The sequence below is a fragment of the Vigna unguiculata genome, chromosome 9 (assembly GCF_004118075.2).
Source record: "Vigna unguiculata cultivar IT97K-499-35 chromosome 9, ASM411807v1, whole genome shotgun sequence".
Taxonomy (NCBI): Eukaryota; Viridiplantae; Streptophyta; class Magnoliopsida; order Fabales; family Fabaceae; genus Vigna; species Vigna unguiculata.
In genome coordinates this window covers 1684118-1711723 of record NC_040287.1, presented here as the reverse complement: position 1 = coordinate 1711723, position 27606 = coordinate 1684118, and the positions used below count along the sequence as shown (strand labels likewise).

Here is a 27606-nt window from a genome sequence, read left to right as displayed (position 1 = left end):
TTAAACATCAAAGAATTGTTGCAAGTAAACTTAAATGTGGGTAGTTGGAAGTTGTTATATTAATTGTCTAGGAGATTGCAAAAGGTTAAGAGTGGGTCTAGCTATGATTAAGCATGCAATAGAGTTCATTAATTGTGAGTTAGGTAGTAATTATATTTAATGAATGTAGTTGAAGGGTCATGTCCAAAGGCCTATAAAAGGACCATGTAGTGCTTCATTTCAATACATAACAAATCTAAATACAAAGTGTTTATCCAAAGAGACTTGTTTGTCAACAAATTGGCATCAGAGCTTGAGAGCTTGAGTGTTTGAGTGAGTTAGAGAGTTTGATCAAGATGGCCAGCTTAGCTAACAGCATGCCCCTGCCGAAATTATCAAAAGGCGTCAGCTATGATAACTGGAGCCTGTAGATGAAGGCTCTCCTTGGTTCCCAAGAAGTATGGGAGGTGGTCGAAAATGGGCACCAAGAACCAGAGGATATTTGAGAAATGACGATAGCCCAGATTGCTACGTTAAAAGCAACACGAGCAAAGGACAAAACGGTTTTGTACGTGCTGTACCGAGTTGTTGATGAGTCCGGCTTTGAGAAGATAGCAAATGCTATGTCTTCAAAAGAAGCGTGGGATATTCTGGAGAAGGCATACAAAGGGGATAACCGCGTGAAGCAAGTTCGGCTTCAAACTCTCAGGGGCGAGCTTGAAAGGATGAGGATGAAGGAAGATGAAGGGGTTGCTGAGTACGTCTCCCGAGTTGAGACCGTAGCAAATCAGCTCGGTAGAAATGGAGAGACGATGCCCGCTTGTCGAGTGGTGGAGAAAATCTTGAGGTCATTAACCGACGAATTCGAGAATATAGTTTGCGCAATAGAGGAATCCAAGGACTTGACAGCGCTCTCGGTGGAAGAGCTTGCTGGGTCGCTTGAAGCGCATGAGCAGCGGAGAAGGAAGAAGAAAGAGGATTCCCTTGATCAAGCACTCCAAGCAAAGGCAACCATTAGGGAGAAAAAGGTTCCTTATACTCAAAACACTCGAGGCCGAGGTGGTAGAGGCAGAGGAGGATATGAAAGAAGTCAAGAACAGGTCGGCCAACAAAATTGGCGTGGCCGAGGACAAGGTGGAGGTCGTGGTGGTAGAGGCCGAGGAGGCCAGTCGAACAACTCAAGAGTTGAGTGCTTCAAATGTGGTAAGTACGGTCATTTTGCTAAAGACTGCTACTCAGGAGTCAAATGTTACAATTGTGGGAAGGTTGGACATTTCGCGAAGGATTGCCGATCTGAAAGCAAAAAGGAAACAAACCTCCTTTCTGAGGATGCTGAGGAAGAAGGAATATTGATGATGTCCAGGAGATCAGGTGCCGAGCTAAGTCCGAGCTGTTCTGACAACTCAGTTTGGTACCTTGATACAGGAGCAAGCAACCACATGTGCGGGGACGAGAATTTTTTTAAGGAGCTCACCAAAGTTGACGCTGGACACGTATCATTTGGAGATGCATCAAAGGTGGCAGTAAAAGGCCGGGGTACAATCTGGTACCTGCAGAAGAACAACCGAGTTGGAGAAATCAAAGATGTGTACTATGTACCCGATCTCAAGAGCAACATATTGAGCATGGGCCAGCTGATGGACAAAGGCTATTCGGTTCTGATGAAAGACCGAGTACTATACTTGAAAGACAAGTCAGATCGATTGATTGCCCGAGTAGAGATGAAGAAGAACAGGATGTACAAGCTGGACTTGAAAATAGTCCAAGAGAGGTGCTTGAAACTTGACGTGAAGGATGAAGTTATGATGTGGCACTTCCGGTTTGGCCACTTGCATTTTGATGGACTAGTCGAGTTGGTGAAAAAGGAGATGGTGCGAGGACTCTCGACGGTGGAGTTTGAAAAGAAATTTTGTGAAGAATGCGTACTCGGGAAGCATCCAAGAACCTCATTTTTGAGGACTGCCGAGTACCGGGCAAAGGAACAACTCGGATTAATTCACACAGACATTTGTGGACCAATTACCCTTGAATCTTTTAGTGGAAAAAGGTATTTCATTTCTTTCATAGATGATTTTTCAAGAAAAACATGGGTGTATTTTTTGAAGGAGAAATCTGAGGTGTTCCAAGTGTTTAAAAGGTTCAAGGCAATGGTTGAAAAGGAGACCGATATGCCTATCAAATCTGTTAGGTCTGATCGAGGAGGCGAGTTCATCTCATCTGAGCTCATGAAGTATTGTGAGGAGCAAGGAATAAGGAGATTTCTGATAGCACCATACTCACCCCAACAGAATGGAGTAGCTGAGAGGAAAAATCGAACCATACTTGACATGGTTCGTACAATGTTGAAAAGCAAGAATGTGCCTAAGGAGTTCTGGACGGAAGTAGTGCAATGTGCCATCTATGTACAAAATAGATGTCCACATGCCAAGCTGAACGAGAAGACACCGCAAGAAGTCTGGAGCGGAAGAAAGCCGAGTGTGTCTCACCTCAAAGTGTTTGGTAGCATTGCTTATGGTCATGTTCCTGCTCAACAAAGGACCAAACTTGAAGATTGGAGCAAGAAGTACGTGTTTATTGGGTATGATGAAAAAACCAAGGCGTATAGGTTGTTCAACCCAATAACAAAGAAGGTGATTATGAGCCGAGATGTTCAAGTTGATGAAGAGAGCGAGTGGAAGTGGAACAACTCGGAGAAGGAGCCTAGAAGCTTGGAAGTAGATACACCACCAGCTGTGAGAGATCATGAGACTTCTGATGAAGAAGATGAACCTCTACAGCCTAGAGCCCGAAGCTTGCAAGACATATACAACTCGGCTGATGAAGTACATGTAGTATGTTTCTTGGCAGATTCGGAAGACTTGAGCTTTGAAGAGGCCGTGCAGGAGGAAAAGTGGCAAATGGCAATGAATGAAGAGATCGAAGCAATCGAACACAACAACACGTGGGAGCTAACTGATCTGCCTAAAGGAGCTCGACCTATTGGCGTAAAGTGGGTGTACAAGAAGAAAACAAACGCTGAAGGAGAAGTTGAGCGATACAAAGCTCGACTCGTAGTGAAGGGGTACAAGCAGAAGGAAGGAATAGATTATGACGAAGTATTCGCTCCAGTGACAAGGATGGAAACAATCAGGTTGTTGATTTCCTTAGCAGCTCAACACAGATGGACAATCTTGCAGATGGATGTAAAGTCAGCATTTCTGAATGGAGTCTTGGAGGATGAAGTATATGTTGAACAACCACTTGGATACATGCGAAGAGGCGAAGAGAAGAAAGTGTTGAGATTGAAGAAGGCACTTTATGGCCTAAAGCAAGCTCCACGAGCATGGAATGAAAGAATCGACACTTACTTCAAGAAGAATGGGTATGAGCAGTGCCCTTATGAACATGCTCTTTACATAAAGAAGAAAGGAGAAGATGTGATGTTCATTGCCCTCTATGTCGATGATCTTATCTTCACGGGGAATAATGCTGAGCTAATTGAAGCATTTAAAGAAGTGATGAAGAAGGAGTTCGAGATGACCGACTTAGGTCTTATGAAGTATTTCCTTGGTTTGGAAGTCATTCAAGGGAAGGACGGTATCTTTGTGTCGCAGGAAAGGTATGCTGAGGATGTCTTAAAGAAGTTCAAAATGACGAGTTGCAACCCGGTTTCCACCCCTATGGAACCGGGCACAAAACTTTCTAAGTATGTAGATGGAGACAGAGTTGATGCGAGCAAATACCGAAGTCTGATTGGAAGTCTCAGGTATCTTACAAATACCAGACCAGATTTAATGCTGAGTGTTGGAATAACAAGTCAGTATATGGAGGAACCAAGGTATACTCATTGGAAGGCCCTAAAGAGAATTTTAAGGTATGTGAGAGGAACTGTGTCACTTGGTCTGATGTATACTAGGACGGATGATTACCGACTAGTCGGCTACTCAGACAGTGATTGGTGTGGAGATGTTGATGACCGAAAAAGCACGTCTGGATATGTATTCTTCATGGGGAGCACGGCGTTCACCTGGCTTTCAAAGAAACAGCCCATTGTAACACTGTCAACATGTGAAGCAGAGTACGTTGCAGCATCATGGAGTGTCTGCCATGCAGTTTGGCTTAGAAACCTTCTAAGCAAACTGGAATTGAAGCAAGAAAAGGGGATTGTGATCCGAGTTGATAACAAGTCGGCCATTGAATTGGCAAAGAACCCGGTCAATCATGAGAGAAGCAAGCACATTGATGTTCGATTTCACTTCATTCGAGAACAAGTGAAAGAAGGAAATGTAGAGTTGGAGCATGTTGAAAGTCGAGCACAAGCTGCAGATATGTTTACAAAGCCGATGTCATCCTCTTTGTTCGAGAACAATAAGATGATACTCGGAATGAAGGACAAGAAGAGCATTTAAGTTTACGGGGGGATTTTGTTAGGTAAACTTAAATGTGAGTAGTTGGAAGTTGTTATATTAATTGTTTAGGAGATTGCAAAAGGTTAAGAGTGGGTCTAGCTATGATTAAGCATGCAATAGAGTTCATTAATTGTGAGTTAGGTAGTAGTTATATTTAATGAATGTAGTTGAAGGGTCATGTCCAAAGGCCTATAAAAGGACCATGTAGTGCTTCATTTCAATACACAACAAATCTAAATACAAAGTGTTTATCCATAGAGACTTGTTTGTCAACATGGTGAAGTAGAGTTTGACATGTGACAATCCTCACTTTCACAAAACAAATAATTCATGCATTGTTATGTGAAAAGTTATTTTATAAAAAGCTTCTCCAATAGGATAATGACACATGACCACTACCTATGTAAGAAAACTCTCCATTAAAGAGCTTGTCATGTGGTACATGTGGGATGCTCTTCCTAAACTGGCTTGATTAATATAATTAAACATTAAAGAGTTGTTGCAAGTAAATGCATATGATACACTAATTGATACACTATGAATATGTATCTTCTTAATTAGCATTTTGTAAACTCTGAAAAATAAAAGAAGCCATATAATATTTTTGTATTTGATAATTAAATGAGTTTACAGAAGAAATTAAGCTTATAAATCATATAAAAAACAAGCATGAACAGTAAACCCCCTCTTTCAAGAACTAGAACACTAAAGTTCTAACTGAAAGTTGCAGCAAAAAATATTAAAGAATGATTTGTGAGCCATAATAAAGAAGACAGCAGATGAAACAAGCATAAACAAATGAAAAACACGAAAGCAACTATGTATGGATTCAATCTTTTGAAATTGCACACTCAAAGTACTCAATAGCCTTTTCATTTGCATGCTTCAGCAATAGAATCTGTCCCACCAAAAGCTCGAACATACTCAGGATCCTTATCAAGGACTAGTCTGTACATGCAAATAATGCAATGCATCGTCAACCACAGATAAAGCTAAAAAATAAACCGGGTTTTTTTTTCCAAATTTTCTTCCTTACTCTGAACAAATTAAAAATGAAAGACAACTTACTTTAGTTAGGGAATTGCATTTTGAGTTGGGACGTGAATGTAGAAACCTATTTTAATATTGAAAACACTGAACTTATATTAAAATGGACAACACATACCCCTGCCAAATTTATTATCTTTAAAATTTTGATTTGATGTAATGATATATATCAAACTTTTATATATGAGTTTAGATTTACATCTTATCAGTATTAATCAAATCTGAAGGACCTAAACAACATTTCATTCAAGAAAGAATAGTAATTGACATAAAGAGGAACAAACTAGTGCTAGAAGAGTTGAACAACTTAGTGTAGCATTGGGAACATCAAATGAATAATGAATTTCAGATTTCAAAGAAACCACCCAAGGTCGTTCTTTTGAAGACATTCTCTCTATTGAATGATACATACCACAACGGATCGCTGATATGGCAGCTACACTACACTTAAAGTGACTAAAATTACAGTCACAAATGATGATAAATCTCACTGATTTTTAGCCCAACTGGAACAACTCTTGTGTGTAAGAACAACATTTACAAACTCAGTCGACCAAAAAGCCTTTGAATAGCTTTAAAACTGTTTTATGTTCATTATTTATTTTAACATGCTTTTTGATTGACTGTGCCCATAAACTATGCTGACACAAGAATTACCAAGAGAAGGGTAGGGGAAGCTATACATAGAAAACCTGACCAACGTTTAAGAGACTCTCATGAGGAACATTGAAGATCACACTATTTTCCCTGCATATCTTCCTGAGAAATGCATATATATAATCCACAGCTATTTTCTTGTAGAATCTTGAATCCCTGCTAGCCATCACAACTGTGTTTCCGAGTATGTGAACCACCCCAGCATCTCTGCAACTGTTCAAAAACTCAACTTCATCAACCTCAGTTTGGTTGCTCACATGACCAGAGGACCTAACAGTAGCATTCAACTGTGATGGAGAAGTAACTGAGACTATAGAATCCAAAGAAGAAACTGTTGGATTCATATTCATCGATGCTGTGATTGCATTATTGTTCAGTAGTAAACCTTCTCTTGATCTCTCAGTTTGTTGTTCATATAAACTGTAATCATCTGAATCTGAGCATCCCTCCATCATAGACTCCAGCTTAACGAACACAAAAAGGTTGTGGAAAAGCTTTTTCTCAAAGTCCTCATCTTTCTTGTGCAAATCTTTGTATCCGTACCTTGCAACGCATCGAAACATGTGGAAGTTCTTTGGGCCAATCCTCTTCACAAGGAACCTTTCATCTTCTGGGACAGTGTAGACAGGAAGATACTTCACACATACAAAAACAACAACAGAATGGATGGCTGGTAGGTTTGTGATGAAGTGAGAAAATATGTGGGGTACCCCACTTGCTAGCTCTGTGTATACCAGCCCTATTCCTGGGACACGAACAAGTCCTAAACTTGGTCCAAGTCCAAGAATCCATGCCATTGACACCTTACTGTGCATTTCAAACTCGTAGCGTTTCACAGTGCCATAATGCCATACATACATGATCAGAAGAAATGCTCCAGCAATTGCAAGAGGAGCCCATCCACCTTGATCAACTTTGAAGAGTACAGCAGAGAAGTACGTGCATTCCACTATCAGTGATAAACCAGTGAACACCACAACCAGAATCCAGTGGCAGCGCCACACTAATATCATGATTAAAATCATAAGCAACGTTGTAACCAGCATCACTAGCACCACTGCAGTACCTGCAATTGCAATGTAGGTACTTACAATTTTGACAAAAATGAGGCAGAGAAAGGTGAAAAACTGTGCTTCACAGCAAAGGAAGAATAACTTACCATATGCATTTCCAATTTGACTCTGATTTTTAAACCCAGCTGTGACAGCAATGCATAAAATCATGAGGATCCAATTGATATCTGGAATGTATATCTGGCCAAGGAACTTCTTTGATGTATGTACAACTTTTATTCTTGGGAAACAACCATGAGCATTGGCTTGCTTGATAATTGAGAAGGTTGCGGATATCGTGGCCTGGCTTGCGACTATAGCTGCTGCTGTTGCAACAACAAATACTGGCCAGTATATTTTGTCTGCAGAATTAAGGATAATCAATATCTAAAATTCATTAAAGACTCCTTAATTAAAGAAAGAACTTCCACCAAGAGGTTTGTCTTAGGAATGTAACAACATGGCTGTTGATCATATTCTGAACATCAAAAGTGGAAATATCAAGATAAAAAAAAAGTGAGAAATATAACAAACCTGGAATAGAACGATAAAACGCATCATTTGAATGATTCAAGTTATGCATAAGGTATGCAGCTTGTCCAGAGTAGGCTAAAAGAAGGCAAGGAAACACTAGGAGAGTAAATGCAATCTGTACAGAAGAGACTGGAAAGTGGGCTAGGTCTGCAAAAAGAGCCTCTGTCCCTGAAATAAATCATCACAAATAACCAAGCTCAAGTCATGTATTCACTTTATTAACAATTCTAAAATGCAAGGAAGAAATCAACAGTTATATATAAAAGGTGAAGATACCAGTTATGCTGAGCAAAATTCCACCAAGGGAAGTCCAACCATCTCTACCTCCTCGTTTTAGATAGCGGTATATATACAGTGGTGAGAAAGCTTTTAGAACACTGCTATCATATTTACAGATGTTGAAGATGCCTATGCCTCCAATTAGGAGAAACCAAAGAAGGACAATTGGAGCAAAGAGCCAACCAACTCTATCTGTACCGTAATGTTGCATGCTGAATAACCCAACTAGTATAACAACAGCAACCAGCACCACTACCTCTGCAACTCAGGAAAAAATGAGAAAAAGAATAAACTTTTAAAGACTAAGAACATAAAATGGTTGAATTTGTAAGTATAATACTTAACACACATAATGGTAGATAGAAACAGAAGAAAAATGTAATGTTACATTACAGGTGTAGGACCGTACCGTTACTCAAATCTGCGTGATTTACCTTGATGCCACCAACCGCAGATAAAACTGCAACAAGAGAATTTGTAATGAATATCTGGAACTCACTGAAGGGATATTCAAGATGGTACTAAAGCAGAAAATAAAGTGCACTGAAGGTGAATCATTTTATCTGCAGCCTTATGCAATACATCATCATACATATAAAAAGGTGAACTACTTCATGAAATCAATTTCTGACACAATGCATACCAGATATAGCTGGGGTAAGAATTCCATCTCCGATCACCATGCAAGTACCAACAAGGGCGAGAATAAGAATGATATCCTTAATATAAGGTTGTTCCTCTAACCATCTCTTGGTTTTCGCGGCAAATGACTTTTCACGGATGGTAGATCGACTATATGTTGTTAGCTGTTCATCCGTACGATGCTGGTTGGGAATAGTTCTAATATTTGCATGTCGACAGAGCAAAGAATAAAGAGCCAACGTTCCACCTGCTCCATAGATTTCCAACAGTATCAACAGATACACATGTTCATGTTCATGTCATACGTTGAAATACTAGTATTCTGAGCTATTTCCTTAATCCAACCATAAATATATTAATTACCAAAATCAAACACATACCTTGACCATTGTCATTCGCTCGTAATACAATAAGAACATATTTGACCAGCGGCACCAGAGTAAGAGAGTATATAATCAAAGAAAGAGCTCCAATCACATCCTCCGGGTTGTCAATTCCACGAGGAAATGTATTATAGAAAACGTATAAGGGGGAAGTTCCCAAATCTCCATACACTACTCCAAGACTCTGATATGCAAGCCGCAGAAGCAACAGTGTAGAAAATTTCTGAACAAATCAAACCAATAACATCAATAAATTATACACCAAATTCTCTAGCTAGCATAATATCTTTTCAAATACCAAAGAAAACTGAATCCATCAAAAGAAATCATGTGAAGGGGGATTTGCATCATACTTTTTCTCTGTACATGTTTTTGAGCCTTTCACCTTCTTCATCCATTGGCTGGTCAATCCTCTGTTCTAAAACCCACATACCGCCTCTGCTATCACTGTCTTCACCAAACTCAGTTGAAGCCATTTCGTGCTCAGTTCAATAACTTCTTCTGTTACTCTATCTTTGAAACGAAACGTCAAACAGTTAGTTATCTGAACAAAAACCAACGAAAGTTTAAAGTAAACTCTCATGAAATCTATGCCTACTATAACCAAAGGTCCAAACTAACCTATAAAATTTGGAAAAGCAAGCAAATATGGCTATTTCAACGAGTGCTTCCATCACCATCAATCCCATCTTTGAAAACAAAAAAATTTACAAACCCAATTTATATAGGCCTAGCCTTTACAAACCAAAGCAAAGCATATTCAAACCAACTGCAGACATAAGAAGAATAAAAAAACTAACAGCGCCAAAAGCCTTTAAAGACAAAATTCTGATGCAGTTGAGTTTCTCATTAGAATTGTAGTTTCACGCAATTTGTATGATAAAAGTTTGTATTAAGGATTAACAGTTATGCCAAAAACACCCGCATCTGAGTTTTTCCCCAGTTGCTTTTCAGCCAAAACCATACAATTATTCAAATTAGCTTTTAGCTGAAACCATTTTTAATCAGATAAGATTATAAACTTTTCAACTCATAAATCATAATAATCTGAAATTCAAAATTGAAAAGTCAAGAATTGGTGAAAACCAATCCTCACCTTCCCTAGACTGTCGCAAAAACCTGGTACTCGTGACCCTCAAAGTGTATTCAGCAGAAACAGTATTAGCAGCAGATTGGTGTCAGCCACAGAACCAAAACCGAAGCTGAGATTCATCAGGTATCCAACACAAGATAGTTTCAGGTCGCGAGGAAGAGAAAACCAAAAGGGTAACGTTAAGGCTGAACACTGTCAGTGTCCCACAACAGACAAAAATTCACAGAGCAGGAGAGAGAAAATACATGATACAGTACAGCCACTTGTTTTTGTTTCTTTGGATTGTTCCTTTATATTAATTGAATGCATATGCATCACTATTTTTGTGATAATCTTATACCCCATATGCAAAATGACATGGAAGGGATAACTTCTATTCCAACCTGGTTTTATCATGAGTGATGCAATGACCAAGAACAAAAAGTTAACGCTGTCTGATGAGTATTGTTGCGGCATGTCAATGATAGATATCATTATTATTCCAAGTGTTCCTTTCAATTGAATAGGGTTCAGAATTTTTCAAAATATGCTCTATATCTAATTTAGATCCAGTAAAATATATCGGATCTAAAATCTAAACTTACTTGGAATTTTTTTTATTTAGGTTCGATTTAACTCTTCATTGGGTGGGTTATAGTTAACTGTTATTTATTAACTTCTTCAGCAATATATTTATAATAACATTAATTTAGATACCGTGCAAATAATTATAATACAAAGCACCTATTCTCACAATCTTAATCATATATATGAAGATGTAAACAAAGTTCGGCTATAGGTTAATTTTAACCTTATATCATTAACTACTTAATCGTTGACTTACGATTAGTCTAACAAGAAATGAGTAAAAAATTTATTGTTGATTTTATTAAATAATAAATAGGAAGTGGCCCTCATGTTGGTTGGCTCACATTAACAAATTAATGTTGAAAAATTTGTTAATTATTAACACTATTTATTTTAGAGTAACTAAAGCTAGGTCAACCTCAAAATTATTAACTTAATTATTTAAATGGTCAAACTCAAATTTATATAATTACGACGTTAATTATTTGTAGATATCATTTTGTATACATTGTGCTATGTTATAGATGCAATTTATTTTAGGAATCATTTGATGACTAACAATCTTCGCACTTAAATAAACTTTTGTTCTTCAAATTTGAGACGAATGTGTCTAAATTAAAATTAAAAAATGATTTGTACTCTTATAATTTTAAAAGTGGAATTTTTATTCTTTGAGGAAAGCATCCCAGAAACTTAGAATGAAAATATTAGTCAACCTCCTTTTCACTGTTACTTCTTTAATCCTTACCTTTTTCATTTACATAGCGTAAGACCATGAAACGTTATAATAGCTAAAGTGTATATATTCTATGTGATTTATTGTTTTTATTTAAAAAAATTATTGTTTACTAATTATTTAAAATATTTATTTTATTTAAAAAATATATAAAGTAGTTATTGTATAATTTTTTTTTAAAAGAAATATAAAGTAGTTATTATAATATAAGTAAGTTATATATAATAGTTATTTTTTAAACAAAGTTATTAAAAAGGTATAAAATTGATTATGTGTGTGATTTTCACTATATACAATAGATTTAAAAAGATTTTATGAGAAACATAAACAGAAGGATAGAAAAAAATATATTTAATGTTTTATTTTTTGTTTATTGAGATTTTCTATAAATGAGAAATAAAGTTTTATTTTAAATTATGTAATTTGTATTAATTATATTTGTGTTATATATAGATATTTTCTAACAAAAAAAAGATAGAAAAAAATATATCTCATATTTTATTTTTGTTTCTTGAGATGTTCAATAAAATAGAAATAAATTTTTATTTTAAATTATTTAATTTGTATTAATTATGGATTTTAGGAAGAAAAAGTTGGGTATTATACATACAAATAAGAATTTAAAAAATAAGCGTACATTGAATAAATAAAATACATTTATGCTTTAAAATTTAATTTATTAAATATGAGTTTTTCAAAGAGAATCACCATATAAATACAATACTAATAAGACATATGTTTAATATACATATAATAATATAAAGGATTGACATGATTTCTAATCTAACATTTTTAAGACAATAGTTTCATGACTTCTTATCTTTAGGTTGTATTTACTTTTCTCAATTTTACTCAATATAAAATTTTAGTATCGCACTTGAATTCCTAACCATTAAAATTGAAATTAAGGGTATCACAAGAAGGTAAATTAGACGAAGACATTGAAGCTTCCAATCTAAACTAATTATGTATAGTTTGTCAAATTGATAGGATAGAGTTGAGTTGACATTTTTTTTCTAAATAAAAGTTAAAATAAAAAATAATATTTTTGTAACACATTACTTAAAGATACAAATATACAATAATTAATTTTAACAATTACAAATTAAGTTTCAATTATTCATTACAATAAAATAATTTATTATATAAATAACAAAATTTATTAAATTAAACACAATAATTAATTAATTAAAACTTAAAAGAATACTCATAATGTACTTTTAATTGGTAGATCATGACACCTGGTTCCTAGCACACCAATTATAAAAGAAGTCAAAATGGCCAAAATGAAGCAAAGTGATCTATTTTAGCATCTTACTCACAAGTTTGTGAAAGTGAGTGTGGAGGGAGAATAATATCGACAGAAAAAAGGTAGTAATGTTTGGGATTTTGGGAGAGAGGGGAAACAAAGAAACAAACATGGTTCCTTGATGATGTTGAAAAGTTATAGAAGCTTATGGAACAAAGTTGTACAGTAGTCGTGTTATTACTAGAAGGAACATTTTTAAGATATATTCGTCTTTTCTTTTTCTTCTCATACCAAAATGTCAGTAAATGTATAAATTTTCTTGGCAAATACACTCAAAGATTGGCTACAATATCACATAAATTTCTTAACAAATTTGTCTTCTCGTTGTTTGTTCATTGTTTCAGTACTTATACATGAATCTTTCAAAAGAGAGTGAAGACATTAAGAAAGTTTTGAAGTTGTTTATCTACTTGTGGATGGAGATGGAATATCCTATCATTGTTTAATAAATAACATGTCACCAATTTTTTTTCCTAATTTAATATTTTCCTTTAGATTTTTGAAAAACTTTGAATCTATACGACATTTTATATTTTTCCTTGGTTGTTGTTATCTTTAATTCAAATATCTTTGTTAGTTTTTTATTTCCATGTTTACCTTGGTTGTGTTGTGTCTTTCTTTAGGTCACATATTAGGCTAAAAAGATGTGTTTGGGATTTTCTTGTTATGTATAAACAAACTAATATAAAAATCAATATTTTTTATGTAGAAATTATTGGGGTGGTTCAATCTTAACTTAGTACTCAATTAGCTTTACAAAATTATTGTATAATTGAAATAATTAACATTTAATTTGCCCATGTATCATACCAAATATTTAGTGTTTTTAGAAACGTTTACCAAAATTTAGTATAAGTTTCAAATGACTTTGTATTTTTTTTTTACTCTTATTTTTATTTTGTATATAATTTCTTTTTAATTGCGCGATTTAGATGTTCTCATGTGTTAACTTTAAGTTGAATGTTCTATTGTTAGTTTTTTCCTAATAATTTTATGAAGTTTTTTTTTCTTAAATTAAGATCGTTCGTAATTATTTTTTAAGTTGAAATCGATTATTAATTTTATGATAATGTTTATTGAAATTTTTTTGATTAATTTTGCTTAAGATTTTTCGTAGTAATTGTTTTTCGAGAATTTTAGCTCAATGTTTTGTGAGTCAAATCAATTCGATGTGGATTTTTTATAACAATACTAACAAATAATTATTTTTTCAATTTAAATTTGAGTGTTTTAATTTGGGATCCCATAATTAACACAAAATTGATGTGTAAACTGTTTATGTTGTAATTAATTTCTCGATATACTTAATTCATGTATTGTCTTTTGATGTGAATGACAATTAAGAATTTATGCATTTTCTTTTAATAATTAGATTTTTCTTTTGGTTTAGATGAGAATGAAGTGATGTGAATGCAAATGGATTAGTGTGAATGGGGATGGTGAAGATAAAGATGGATTAAAACAAAGGTAAATATAAGTTTATCCATCGCAATAAAATTATGGACCAAAAAATTATCGACCAAATTGAAAAGGATTTTAGTTAATATTGACATAAAAATACCAATAATTGATACTTTTCAAATTAGTAAATATTATTTAATTTAAAATAAAATTTTATATTTGATGATAATTAAATAAAAAAATTAAAATAAAACAAATTAAAAAGCATTCGTGTCCAAAGAATTAGTTTCTACATTTATTAGTATTATCTTCTACCATGCTTTTAATTTGTTTCTCAATTTATTAGCAGTTATCTTCTATGCATCTCTGTTCTATTTCATTGATACCAGATTTCTAAAGAAAGGATAATTATTTAAAAACATTAAAAATAAGAAACAGTAAGAAGAAAATGTAAATAGCAAAACCTTTTCCAAAAACTTTCTCTATCACCTCACATTGTTCTGCCTCTAGTCAATCATGAAACATCAAACATCAGCAGGAGAGGGGAAATCAATCCAAAACATCAAACATCACTTAACATTGCCCTTTTCCCATAATGACACATCAATTATATCAACCCAATTATTATGGAGGGGCAAAAATATCACATCTACACTATATTTTGACTTTTATGAACATACATTCCATTATTTACTTCATTACCCCTCATCACTTTAAATATCATCATGGTACCTTAGCTAATATTTGCCACCATATCATCATGGAGAGGGCACAAAAAGTTACTGCTAAACCACACTTTTGACTTTAATGATAATCATTCAATTATTTGCTTGAAATAGACCCACATCACTTGAATCATTATGGTACCCAAGCTCATTTACACCCTTTTGTGACATCTAGCAAGATATTAAGTCTTCATTTCTTTACTGTAGAGATAACTCAAGCAGAACACCTTTACACTCAAACTAAAAAATGCATCTCACCAGTTACAATTATAAGATGGGTCTTAATATTATTACTATTCCTTAAGGATACATTATGTACTAATTGTGAAGAAACATACATTTTCTGTAGCCAACATAAGAAAAAGTAAAGAAGCAAGCTAAGATCTTTTGTCATTACAAAAATTGGAGTCGATGGTATATTACAAATATTTCACAATTTCAGAAATCCAGCATGTGTAAAGCTAAACTACATTGCAGTGGCATATAGGCTATTCAAACAGTAACTGGTGAGGGTATTGAAGGAGGGACCCGATTTTCAGCAGGAATTTCAACAAACTCGGACAAGAGAGCCCGGAATTCATCTCCACTCATTGTCTCCTTCTCCAGTAGAACTTCCACAATCTTATCAATTGCTTCTCGGTTTTTCCTTATTTGGCTCAATGCTATTTCATATGCTTCATCTGAAATTCTCTTGATAGCAGCATCAATGTCTTCGGCAAGCTTTTCTGACATTGAGTTTCTTGCCATCATTCTCATGATCACATCTGCACTTTGAGCAGATGAGTCCATGAGTGACCAAGGACCAATATCAGACATTCCGAATGTGGTTACCATCTGCAAGAGTATCATTTACATTTATTAGATAAACAGGCGTTATAAAATTGTAATCTGAAGAAAAAGGGAGAATAAGAAAGATTATTTTGACAAGAGTATTAAAATTCATCCTCCCAAATGAAGAAATGTCATTCTTTCAGTTAAAGACACGAATTGAGTTTTAAGCATTAAAAATAATATTTTGACAAGATCCCATTTCAGCTCTCACCAATTAATTAGAGCTAGATAAATAAAATACTGAATATACTGATAAATTATAACCAAATTCATATTACTCTACCAATTCTGTAGAGTCTAAAATACTTCTAGCATCCGTCCCCGCCAAAAGCAAAAAAGAAAAGAAAAGAGAAGAAGTGAAAAGTGATAGACCACAACAGAAAATAAAGTCATGAACACCAACCTGTTTGGCCAAACTGGTTATTTGCTGCAAATCACCAGCTGCTCCAGTGGTAACCTCAGGCTCACCAAAAATAACTTCCTCTGCTGCTCTGCCACCTAGTCCACCAACAATTCTTGCGAAGAGTTGTTGCTTGGAGATCAACGTTGGGTCATCAGCAGGAATAAACCAGGTAAGACCCCGAGCTTGCCCACGAGGAACCAAGGTAACCTTTTGCACAGGATCATGACCAGGAGTCAAAGTTCTGCAAGTACAGATAGATATTTGAGAACAATTTTCTTGTTTGTTAGAACAGCTACCGAATGAGAACCACTACTTTTTCAGGATTGCGCTTATATACAAGTGTAACACCAGTTTATATAGGTATAGCACCCTGCTTTCATTGCCATCATACACATTTACTTAAAAATCATACACATTTACTTAAAAGACAACTACACCCTAATTTTTGACTTACCCACAAATCGCATGCCCAACTTCATGATAAGCCACTAAGCTTTTGCTCTTCCCATCTGTCATCACTGTTCCTTCCATTCCAGCCACAATCCTATCAATAGAATCATCAATCTCTTTGGATGAAATAGCTGCCTTTCCACGCCGACCAGCTAATATAGCAGCTTCATTCAGCAAGTTTGCCAGATCTGCTCCACTAAAACCAGGTGTTCTCATAGCAATTACCTCAAGTGAAACATCAGCTTCAAACTTTTTATTGCTACCATGAACCTTTAAAATTTCAGTCCTTCCCCGGATATCTGGAACATCGACTGTCACCTGCAAAAGCATTACATTCAGTGATTGGCTCACACAAATGTGTATTAAGCATTACTAATATAGTCTTACCTGTCTATCAAATCGGCCAGGCCTTAATAATGCAGAATCAAGAATGTCAGCCCTGTTAGTAGCTGCAATGACAATGATACCGGTATTACCCTCAAATCCATCCATTTCTGTCAAAAGTTGGTTAAGGGTCTGTTCTCTTTCATCATTCCCTCCACCAATTCCAGTACCCCTTTGCCTTCCAACAGCATCAATTTCATCAACAAAAACAATGCATGGAGCATTCTCTTTGGCCTTCTTGAATAAATCGCGGACTCGGGAAGCACCAACACCAACAAACATCTCCACAAACTCAGAACCTGAGATTGAGAAAAATGGGACACCTGCTTCACCTGCAATAGCCTTTGCTAAAAGTGTCTTCCCAGTTCCAGGAGGACCAACAAGAAGAACACCTTTTGGTATGCGAGCCCCAACAGCAGTGAATCTCTCAGGCTTTTTAAGAAATTCCACCACCTCCATAAAATCCTGCTTAGCTTCATCCACTCCAGCAACATCGTCAAATGTCACTCCAGTATTAGGCTCCATTTGAAACTTGGCTTTGGATTGACCAAAAGCAAGAGGAAAGCCTGACCCACCAGGACCTCCCACTCCTCCTGATGAACGTCTTGAGAGAAAGAACAATCCTCCAATCAAAATTAGAGGGAAAGCCAGGTTCCCAATGAGGTTAGCTAACGGAGAACCTGTCTCTTCTTGGCCATTATGTGCTGCAAAGTCAATGTTCTTTTCCCTGAATTTCTGAAGGAGCTCTTGGCTAAGTCCGGGAAGTTGAACACGCACTCGCTGCACTCTATTACCCAACTCAGGAGATACAGCCTCCACAATAGCCGAGGTTCCATTCTCATACAGATCCACTTTTTTAACTCTATCCTTGTCCAAATAATCAAGAAACCTAGAATAAGACATTCTGGAGGAGGATGCCCCTTGTTCATCAGCATAAGCTTTCCCACTTCCTAATAGTACAGGTAAGCCAACTCCGACATTCAACAATTTCAAAAATCCTCTTCTCCCTTCATGTTTTCTTTGATCCAATGATGCCTTGACCGATATTGTCTTTGATTCCTTATTCAGTGATGAAAGTCTATGAGATGAGAAGAGATGTCTTCCATTGACTTCCTTGCCAAGAATTATTTTATTGCTGTGTGTATATAAACCACTCCCACCAAGGCATGCCAATGATGCTGCCATTTGTGTCAAGAAGAGGACCTGAAATATGAGTCATTTAACTGATTATATCTGTGATTAGCAGGAAAAAGCATAGCGCAGAAATAGCATCGGCGATTGCCAAGTAATTCCTTCTTACACAACGCCACCACAGTAAATTCAGTCAACAAACTCAAAAAAAATACTCATCTACATAAATTTTGCCCTTGGAAATTCAAGCTATGAAAAGAAACAAGCTACATACAGAAAAACAGAAGTTCAGCAGAACGAACAAGTGGACGACGGATCATGCAAGAAGCCAATTTCAGATCTTAGGATACAACATTTTTTACGAATGTAATATATTCATAAGAGTAGAATATACAGCATGTAACAGTCATCAGTAAACTTCTCTTCTTTTCTCCTTTCCTTGTGAATCAAATATACATATTAAACTTAATCTAATGGTCTGTAGCGACTTAAATATACTAGTATATGACACCTATTATTCTATCAAACGATTCAACAGGAGAAACTCACGATAATTTAACAGGAAAATAACACAAAAAAAATATTTATATCAACCAGAGCCAAGTACTGCAAATATGTACAAAAACAAATATGCAATTGGAACAAGCTTTTTCTCACAATCTCTGGAGTTGTGAGCAGTCTCAGTTCAAATGTGAAAAATTTGGCTCAAAGGGTCTACCATTAACAACTCCAACAATCAAATTATTGACATAACAAACAAGTAAATAAAATTGGTAATTAAGGGTGAATCAAGAAGAGCCCAGCACTAAGATGGGAGAGACCCATGAAAAGTGGAGGGCAAAGCAAGAATTCACATACCTGAAAACCAAGAATCTGAGAGTGAGTGTGGAGAAGGGAGATAGAAGAAGAGAAGTGAGATAGTAGAAGAAGCTACGGAGGTGCAAGAGACGTGTTTGGGTTTGAGATGGAAACGTGGAAAGAAAGAGAAGTGGGATGTGACTGGGAAATGTGTACATTTTCGTGATCTTACTCTTACGATTCATTTTGTTGGGAAAGGTTTTTACTAAATTTAAAAAAATTAAATTGAAATATAAAAGTTTTGATTTACACTTTAAAATAAATGACATATACATTTTGTAATTTTGTATTCAATTACTCCTAAGATAAAATCATTCACCTTTTTTTATATCAAAAATTTACAATATAATTAATTAACTTGCCAATTTCTCTAATGAATTTTAAACGGGATCTCGCTAACCAGTGTTTCAAGAGATTGGTCAAAAACCTAATAAAATCATTATAGAAGTTATAGAAGTAATACTAGAATAAATTATTGAAAATAATACAAGAGATAGATAAATTTTTTTCTCCGAAATAGGTTTATCTATTCACCCTTTTAATATTATATATATATATATATATATATATATATATATATATATATATATATATATATATATATATATATATCATACATGTATTTTTACCTAATATCTTAATAAAATTATAATTCCATATCATAAATAAAATTAAATTTTGAAATAAAAATATAATTATTAAAGTAAGATTTAATTTATTAGTCTATTTAAATTTTGGCATGTTAGTTTATTTGTAAATTTTAGGATTTGTTTAAAAATACTTTTCCTATAACCATTTTTAAGGGAAAATTAAAAAAAATATATATATAGGATCATTAATGAAAGATGCCAATACTATAAAAAAAAAGTGACTAAACCTAAATAATTCAAAAAGTATGTAAAAGAGGATGGATAGAAGGAAGTTAAAAAGTCAAAGAAGAAATATCACTAAACTAAGAAGACTCTAAAGATTCTCAAAGAGAATAAAAATATATTCGGAATGTCATTTCATTAGTAAATGATGACAATATTTAAGTTTGATTAGTACTTTAGTCTATATATACTTAGACATATGTTTATATTTTTCTTTTTTTACTCGATTGATTTCAAATGTTTTTAATAAAGTAAATCTTGTCAAATCAATATTAAAGAGTGTTTTTTCTTCTTTTTAACGTGTGACACATCTCAAATGATGTTAATAGTAATTTAATGAAACCCAACTTTAGTCTTAAAAAAAGTATAAAAGGCCTATCTGAATATTTTTTAAAAGATAGGGATTCAATCGAGAAAAACATTATAGAGATTAAAATAAATAAAATATCTAAATATAAGATCAAATTATTAAATTATTAAAATATCTAAATACAATATGCACATTGATTTTCTCCAAACGGAGAATCATCATGTTTAATTCATCTACCTATTTACTAATTGTCTTTTCACTATTCGTCTTATACAAACATAATGTTTGCTTTATATACAAATTATTAAAACCTTCATAACGTAAAACTTTTTGAGCTCTATCTACAATCCTACAACACTCTTCTCTTTCAACACTTGACATTTAATGAATTTCTCAAATTTGTACTTTATAGTAAACATTGCTGGATCATTTTATGCTCATCACACTAGTTTGCTATAAATTCAACACAAGTTTGTTGGAGTAACACAATTCAATAATACCTCAAACAAACACCACAAAATTAAATGACAAAAATTAATTTAAATTTTAAAAACTTTAATTTATGTATCAACCATTCAATATAAGCAAATTTTTATCTCTCAGAGTTAAAAAGGAAACTTTGAAAATTACATCTAATACTCAAAATGAATATTTTTACTTGACCAACATCACATAAATTTTGGACAAGATACCTTTCTGTATTTGTAAAAAAATATAACTAACTATGCGAATCACATTACAAATCACTCTAATAAAATTCATGACACATGACACACATTTATCATACTAGCTTATTTAGTTAAAACACGAACAAAACTATTATACGATATAAGGTTAGGGCGAACATGAGACAATTTATATAACTAAAGTGCTTCAAATGCTTATCACTATATGACCCACAAAGCAAATGCTATGAAACCTTAAAGAGACTTGTTTATTGAACCATCATCAAGAGTGTTAGAAATCTAAGTGTGAATCTAAGTCTTACATTAGCTAGAAATAAGAAAGTATAGCACTATATAAGAATAAAGACCCATAAACCCATTGCCTTAAGGTTTTAAGTTGAAAGTAGTGTCAATGCCTTATGTGGTTGGACTTAAGTCTGATTGATATTGTATTTTCCAGTAATACCCCCTCCTTAAAAATATAACTAATGGTATCAAAAACCATGTGAAACACCATTCCAAGATAATTATTGAATTTTTCAACCATTTGAATGAGGAATCAATTATCAAACCTAGCAAGTCTATAAGAGATATTAATATCTCATAAACATTCACACATTGGCTTACCAAATTCAGAACTAATTATTTCAAATTAGGTTGTTAAGTTTAACTTAATCTCTAAACCCTAAATTTAATCATCTTTGTAACTTTAACCGGAAGGAATCACATATCACAAATCATGTCTACCTTATACTAGAAATTAAAACAAGTAATAAGATATCCTTACATGTTTTGTTGTAAAAATGGTGGTTTAATATATTGCAAAATATATGACCATTGCATTGTTCATTACTATTTTAGTTTTGGCCATTATTGGTGCAACTTTTTTAATTTGGTATTTATATCAACATCAATATTTTTTACTATTGTTGTATTCTCGACCATTCTCTCCACCTATAAAAAATGTCTTATTCCTTCTCCTGAGACACACCTTGATGCTCTTATTTCTTCTCCTCTCTTCTTCTTTCCATTCTCTATTATTATTTTATGTATTCATGAACTATTTGTCTGGGATTCTGGATTTGTTGATACTCCGTAAAGAGTTATTTATCTTGTTAGATTATGAGGTTTTCGGAACATCTGAGATGTTCCTGTTGTACCCTGGAAAATTTGTGCATTTACAACGGATAAATCTTTAAGGGTAGTATTTTTACACGCCTCAAAAAATCATTTTATTTCGTGTCATATCAATTTTATGTATATTTGACATGTTCCATCCTAACTTTGGAAAATATAATTTTATCCTAACTTTGGAAAATATAATTTTATTTACTTAGAAGAAAGGGGGGAAAAATTATTAGTCATGTTTCATTGAGAAAGAAACTTAAAACACCTCCTATTAGTTGATCTTAAGGAAAAATTAATATAAATGCATATAAAATAATCTAATCCTCATGTGATATTATTGAGCCTAAATAAATAATGATATTGTATTTTCCCCTATTGCATTTATAAATAGTATTGTTGCTTCATCAATGCAAGACATTCACATATTAATATGGGTTGTCTATTTTTTAAATCTTTTGAAACTTGAATCTTATTTCATACACATGTCACTTTACTTACTATTAGTTTTTCTTAAATAAAAAAACATTTTATCAGCAATTTTTTAATGCCATACTTATATTTTAATGATTGATAATCTAATCTTAATCTTGTAAAGTGATTCATTTTTGGAACTAAGTACTAGTTTTTTCGCTATAATTAAACTTAATAATATGAGATAAAATCATACATATAACATAACTAGAGAAATTTCACAAGCAAAGCCTTAATTTGAAAAATTAATAGTGCAATTAAGTCTATTAAGTTAACTACAAAGTATACAATGAATTGGGTAATATTATATCCATGCATCCAAATATTATTTCTACAAACTAAATGAAATTTTCAGTTATTTATGAATTCCAAAAGATGTCAAGAAAAATGAAAATTCAAAATTGATATACTTTATAGAATATAAAAAATAACATTTTCATAAGATTTTTCCAAAAGTATAATGAAAAATTTAAGTGCCTTAAATTAATTAGAAAATTAATTACTGTCAATAAGACAATAAGACCGTGGTTAACTGATTTAGTTAAAATCTTCTCTTAAATCTAAAAGAAGTAAACCCAATTGTACACAATTCTACGGAAAAAGTTATATAACAGAATAAAAAAATGTACAAATGTTAAATACACTAATTTTGAGGAAATATGTTTCTTCTTTTCAACAAGAAAAATTAAGTTATTATTTAATGAATTATATATTTAGAATAATTGTTTTTAATAATGTTATTCAATTAGAAATTCATACGTAAGACAAATATTCACTTTTATAATAACTATCGTAAAAGGTATGAAATAAATTTTGAATTATCAACATGGTAATTAGGTCAGAGTTTCTTACACTTAACAGGGTATTCGAACATTCTTCTATCTAAGTGGTAAAGTATATTATTAATATTATATATATATATATATATATATATTTATTCAAAATTCAAAATATAATAAGATATGGTATCAAACATTTTCAACAAAATATTTGAATGCTAGTTGTAAAGAATTTTATGGTATAATTAATTTATTATCTAATGCACACTTCACATGGGATAAAATTAAAATTCATCATTATTTAATCATATTTTTATCATACCATATTTTATTATATTTTTTTCTAAAATAGGTCTATCAATATTGTCGATTAAACTTTGATAGAAATAATTATTTTTTATTAATTCGGTATATTTATTTTATTTTTTTTATAAAAAACATTAATGTGTTTGTAGAAATATTTTAATTTTAAAATAAAAAAAATGTTCCTCTAAATTTATATTGAACCTTTGAAAAAATGACTGATATGAACCGAGTTAACTTAAGAAAGGGTTATATTATAATAACATTTAACATAACAATTTAATGTGAAACTGAGGATAACGCTGAAGCCAAAGTAGACCCAAGCAAAGGAAAAGGTTACGTTATGTTATGGGCCACACACATTGTTATAATATAGGTTTCAACCTGCTTTAGGGCTGGCAGCACTGTGAACTAATCTCCCAAATTTCGTTGCCTCCTTCCACTCTCTCCAACCGAAACCAATTCGTAGTGCGGCGGCGGGCGATGGCAACAACGTCGGTGGTGCCGGCGAACCGGCGGAGGGCGGTGAACGCGGCGGAGGAGTTGGACTTCGAGACTACGGAGGGTGTGAAGGCGATCGCGAGCTTCGAGGAGATGGGGATAAAGGACGATCTGCTCCGTGGAATCTACCAGTACGGCTTCGAGAAGCCCTCTGCCATTCAGCAACGGGCCGTCACGCCAATCATCCAGGGCCGTGACGTTATCGCCCAGGCCCAATCCGGAACCGGCAAAACCTCCATGATTGCCCTCACCGTTTGCCAGGTTGTCGATACCTCCGTCAGAGAGTAAGTAACCTTCGTTTCTTCTGTTTTATTTGCCCTCTCTTTGTTACCAGAGTTTGAATTTCTAGGTTAGGGTTTTTCACGGTTTCGTCGCCATTTTCGGTATTCCTGGGAAATGTTAACAAACAATGGGTATTAGTGTGGTATTGAGATAGGGTTCAAGATTTTAAATTGCGGATTCATTTGAAATTGCGGAAATACTACCTATGCAGCTGAAATTGCAGTCACAGATGGAAAAAACCTTGATGTTGTGACTGAAACTGTGGTTGTTTGTAGGCGTATTTTGAAAAGCTTGCCCGTGGCAAACAAGAGATTTTGATTAGGTGCTGATAGAGGGTTAATTTTTGTGTTTATATCAATATTCTGAAAATTAAGTTCTTTTATTAAGAATGAAAGGAATGAATTTGATCGGTTGTCCGGAACTACTTCTGACTGAGCGTGTTATCTTTTAGAGTTTGTTGACTAAGTATTTATTTAGGATTATTATTTTGTTACTTTTGAAGGGTTCAGGCCTTGATATTATCACCAACAAGGGAACTGGCCGCCCAGACTGAGAAGGTTATATTGGCTATTGGGGATTTCATTAACATACAAGCACATTCTTGCATTGGAGGTAAAAGTGTGGGTGAAGATATTAGGAAACTTGAGTATGGAGTTCATGTGGTGTCTGGAACTCCTGGCCGAGTCTGTGACATGATCAAAAGGAGAACATTGCGCACGAGGGCTATCAAGATGCTAGTTCTGGTGAGTTCATTGCTTCCACTTGTGAATAGTTGGTTTCGTATTTCTTTCTGTTTTCATGTTTCTAGGACTTTCATATATAACTTTTTGCTTTTTCTAACAGGACGAATCTGATGAGATGTTGAGCAGAGGATTTAAAGATCAAATTTATGACGTGTATAGATATCTCCCCCCTGACCTTCAGGTTCTGTTTCCCTTGTCCTATTTTCGATTAATGTATACGAGTTTTGGAATCAAATTTCTGCAGTTGTTAAGGTGCATAGTAGTAGTTAATTTTGGGCAACCATTTACCAAAGAAGAATAACAAATATTGATTGGGTTCAAGATAAGATTTATGACAAGTTCTTATGTGATAAAATCTTGTTGAATAAGTTCTTATCTTATGCCTAAGGAATCGCAATGAAAAAAATCACGTTGAAGCAAAAACCAGAATTCCAATTCAGAATAACTTTGCCATCAAATAGGGATATGGGAGGTGTGCTGTGAATGAATGTCTGTTAGAAAACTACATTTCATTGTTGACATCATTGAGAGGTGTGACATTGATGGGGAAAGGAACTGTGGCCAGAATTCAAGTATAAATGTAGAATTGGGTTCTGAAGCCTCCATTTTGAAGTTTTGTTTGTTTTCCAGTTAGTTCAACTTTTCAATTCATTAAAAACTGTGTACCTAAAATCAATGACATTAAATTAAGTCAATAACTAAATAACTGGGCTTCTGCTTTTCATCACAATAAGTGGCCAGCAATGATCATTTGATTGTTGCATCATTCTTAAATTAACTAGCTAGGTGAGTTTACTTTTGAGGCTTATTTTATAACTTAATTGGATGGATCTTCAGGATCCCTAGTCTAGGTTACTGAAGTGATTTGTATTCATTTTGCTCAAACTGCATTCTTGTGGATCATTGTTGTTTGGATTCTTTTGAAGCCTGATTAATGTTGTAAAGTAAAGTATATTGTAGTGTTTGAATAACCGAGTTTTTATTCTGTAGGTTGTCTTGATTTCTGCTACCCTTCCTCATGAAATACTCGAAATGACAAACAAATTCATGACCGATCCTGTAAGGATCCTTGTAAAACGTGATGAATTGACATTAGAGGTAAGCAAGCGTTTGATATTCTTATTGGTGCTTGATTTTAAATGGATATTGATGCAATTGCCCCACTCTACGATTACAGGGCATCAAGCAATTTTTTGTTGCAGTCGAAAGGGAGGAATGGAAGTTTGATACCCTGTGTGATCTTTATGATACACTCACAATCACTCAAGCTGTTATATTCTGTAACACCAAGCGGAAGGTACATGAGAACTGTAAACATTCATACGAGGATAGGCCATCACTTCAAATATACTGAATAATTGTTTTTTGAATTGTATACCATCCGTCTGTGTTTGCTTGTTATGATAGTTTCTATCCTCTTGGTACAGGTGGACTGGTTAACTGAAAAAATGCGTAACAATAATTTCACTGTCTCATCAATGCATGGTGACATGCCTCAGAAAGAAAGAGATGCTATTATGGGAGAATTTCGTGCTGGAACAACTCGGGTACTAATAACAACTGATGTTTGGGCCCGTGGTCTTGATGTACAGCAGGCAAGTTGTGGGGCCGGTCTTTTGTGTGTTTACTTTCCTTTGTTTTATCTGCTGTAGAATAAGACAAATTCACATCATTAATATCCGATACAATGTGTGGGTATGTGATAATATGTCATGAGTCAATACCCTGTTCTTGGTTGCTTATATGGCTATTTGTTTTTGTTCTTAAAATTGAATGGAATTTTAGATAACCAAGTTGACCAATATCAATTGAAATATATTGAGATTCTATTGTTAATTACTGTTGAACTGTATTTACATGATGGAGGAATTAATCGCTGATATCTGTCATTCATTTACTTTTGTTATCAGGTGTCTCTAGTTATCAATTATGACCTTCCAAACAATCGAGAGCTTTACATTCATCGAATTGGTCGCTCTGGACGTTTTGGGCGAAAGGTACTGGGAATGTTTAAATAGTTGAAGTAATGTTGTTTGTTTAGTTTAATTTTGACATGAAAAACTTTGTTTTGCACTCAAACAATTTTGAGAGATTCTCTACTGTTTCGTGGTCGTAGTACTCTTTGAATCCGTTTAGTTGCATGTTCTTTTGACCATTAACTCTTGTCTGACCTATATAATATATATTACCACTTGTAATTGGTCCAATCATGGTTTGCAGGGTGTTGCGATAAATTTTGTGAAGAGTGATGACATCAAGATCTTGAGAGACATTGAGCAATACTACAGTACCCAGATTGATGAAATGCCAATGAATGTTGCTGATCTTATATAATATTCCTCGCGGTCTTCTGGGTGGAGTGGGTTTGTCATACCTTGTGGTAGGAAATAGTGTTTGAATGTGGTTTCTTGCTTGGAATGCATTCGTGATGCTCTTGTAAACATTGGTCAAATTAGAATTTTTACAATAGTGATTGACTGTACCTGAGGTAGTGTTTTCTTTGCTGATGAGGTTGAGAATTGAGATTAATGTGTAAATTGTGTTGAGATGTTTTATCTAATGTACTACTCTTGATATTGAATTTGTAATTTACGCTTCAAATGACATTTCATATCCTGATTTTTGGTTTAATTATTCAGCTCATTTACGGGCACATACAGTTTACTGTAGTTTTCTTATTCTAGCTGGCAAGAAGTGGGGGGA

At 33.9% G+C, this 27606-nt stretch overlaps 3 protein-coding genes across 5 annotated transcripts; 1 reads left to right on the top strand and 2 right to left on the bottom strand.

The window, feature by feature from the left end:
• Nucleotides 1-5727: 5727 nt before the first annotated feature.
• Nucleotides 5728-10359, bottom strand: LOC114163122 (potassium transporter 10-like). Of its 3 annotated transcripts, XM_028047222.1 has the most exons (10): nt 10058-10359; nt 9583-9650; nt 9315-9474; nt 8959-9184; nt 8580-8825; nt 8346-8396; nt 7934-8194; nt 7658-7825; nt 7231-7485; nt 5728-7137 (listed from the first exon to the last, which is right to left on the bottom strand). In XM_028047222.1, exons 3-10 carry the CDS (start codon nt 9435-9437, stop codon nt 6092-6094), a joined length of 2376 nt encoding a protein of 791 aa, XP_027903023.1. In that variant the 5' UTR covers nt 9438-9474; nt 9583-9650; nt 10058-10359; the 3' UTR covers nt 5728-6091. The 3 variants fall into 3 exon arrangements, with proteins under 3 accessions (XP_027903023.1, XP_027903021.1, XP_027903022.1); XM_028047220.1 differs by lacking the exon at nt 9583-9650; XM_028047221.1 differs by lacking the exon at nt 9583-9650 and having other exon boundaries at nt 9315-9470.
• Nucleotides 10360-15053: 4694 nt separating this feature from the next.
• Nucleotides 15054-19010, bottom strand: LOC114162991 (ATP-dependent zinc metalloprotease FTSH 2, chloroplastic-like). Its single transcript, XM_028047024.1, has 5 exons — nt 18850-19010; nt 16864-18063; nt 16481-16794; nt 16027-16267; nt 15054-15626 (listed from the first exon to the last, which is right to left on the bottom strand). The coding sequence occupies exons 2-5, from the start codon at nt 18043-18045 to the stop codon at nt 15285-15287; spliced, it is 2079 nt and encodes a 692-aa protein (XP_027902825.1). The 5' UTR covers nt 18046-18063; nt 18850-19010; the 3' UTR covers nt 15054-15284.
• Nucleotides 19011-23749: 4739 nt separating this feature from the next.
• LOC114163956 (eukaryotic initiation factor 4A-3) lies at nt 23750-27534 on the top strand. Its single transcript, XM_028048359.1, has 8 exons — nt 23750-24162; nt 24663-24903; nt 25004-25084; nt 25894-26001; nt 26081-26200; nt 26331-26498; nt 26814-26900; nt 27124-27534. The coding sequence occupies exons 1-8, from the start codon at nt 23861-23863 to the stop codon at nt 27235-27237; spliced, it is 1221 nt and encodes a 406-aa protein (XP_027904160.1). The 5' UTR covers nt 23750-23860; the 3' UTR covers nt 27238-27534.
• Nucleotides 27535-27606: the final 72 nt, after the last annotated feature.

Bases quoted from the DNA above. Each gene is read 5' to 3' on its own strand.
- LOC114163122 (XM_028047222.1), bottom strand. From the start codon at position 9,437: ATGGCTTCAACTGAGTTTGGTGAAGACAGTGATAGCAGAGGCGGTATG. The intron at 8,195-8,345 runs GTACGGTCCTAC...CCTGAGTTGCAG, and splicing joins TCACGCAGATTTGAGTAACG to AGGTAGTGGTGCTGGTTGCT. The intron at 7,138-7,230 runs GTAAGTTATTCT...TTGCAATTGCAG, and splicing joins TCAAATTGGAAATGCATATG to GTACTGCAGTGGTGCTAGTG.
- LOC114162991 (XM_028047024.1), bottom strand. From the start codon at position 18,045: ATGGCAGCATCATTGGCATGCCTTGGTGGGAGTGGTTTATATACACAC. The intron at 16,795-16,863 runs GTAAGACTATAT...ATGCTTTTGCAG, and splicing joins CTGGCCGATTTGATAGACAG to GTGACAGTCGATGTTCCAGA. The intron at 15,627-16,026 runs GTTGGTGTTCAT...ATACTCTTGCAG, and splicing joins TAACCAGTTTGGCCAAACAG to ATGGTAACCACATTCGGAAT.
- LOC114163956 (XM_028048359.1), top strand. From the start codon at position 23,861: ATGGCAACAACGTCGGTGGTGCCGGCGAACCGGCGGAGGGCGGTGAAC. The intron at 24,904-25,003 runs GTGAGTTCATTG...TTTTTCTAACAG, and splicing joins CTATCAAGATGCTAGTTCTG to GACGAATCTGATGAGATGTT. The intron at 26,901-27,123 runs GTACTGGGAATG...CATGGTTTGCAG, and splicing joins CTGGACGTTTTGGGCGAAAG to GGTGTTGCGATAAATTTTGT.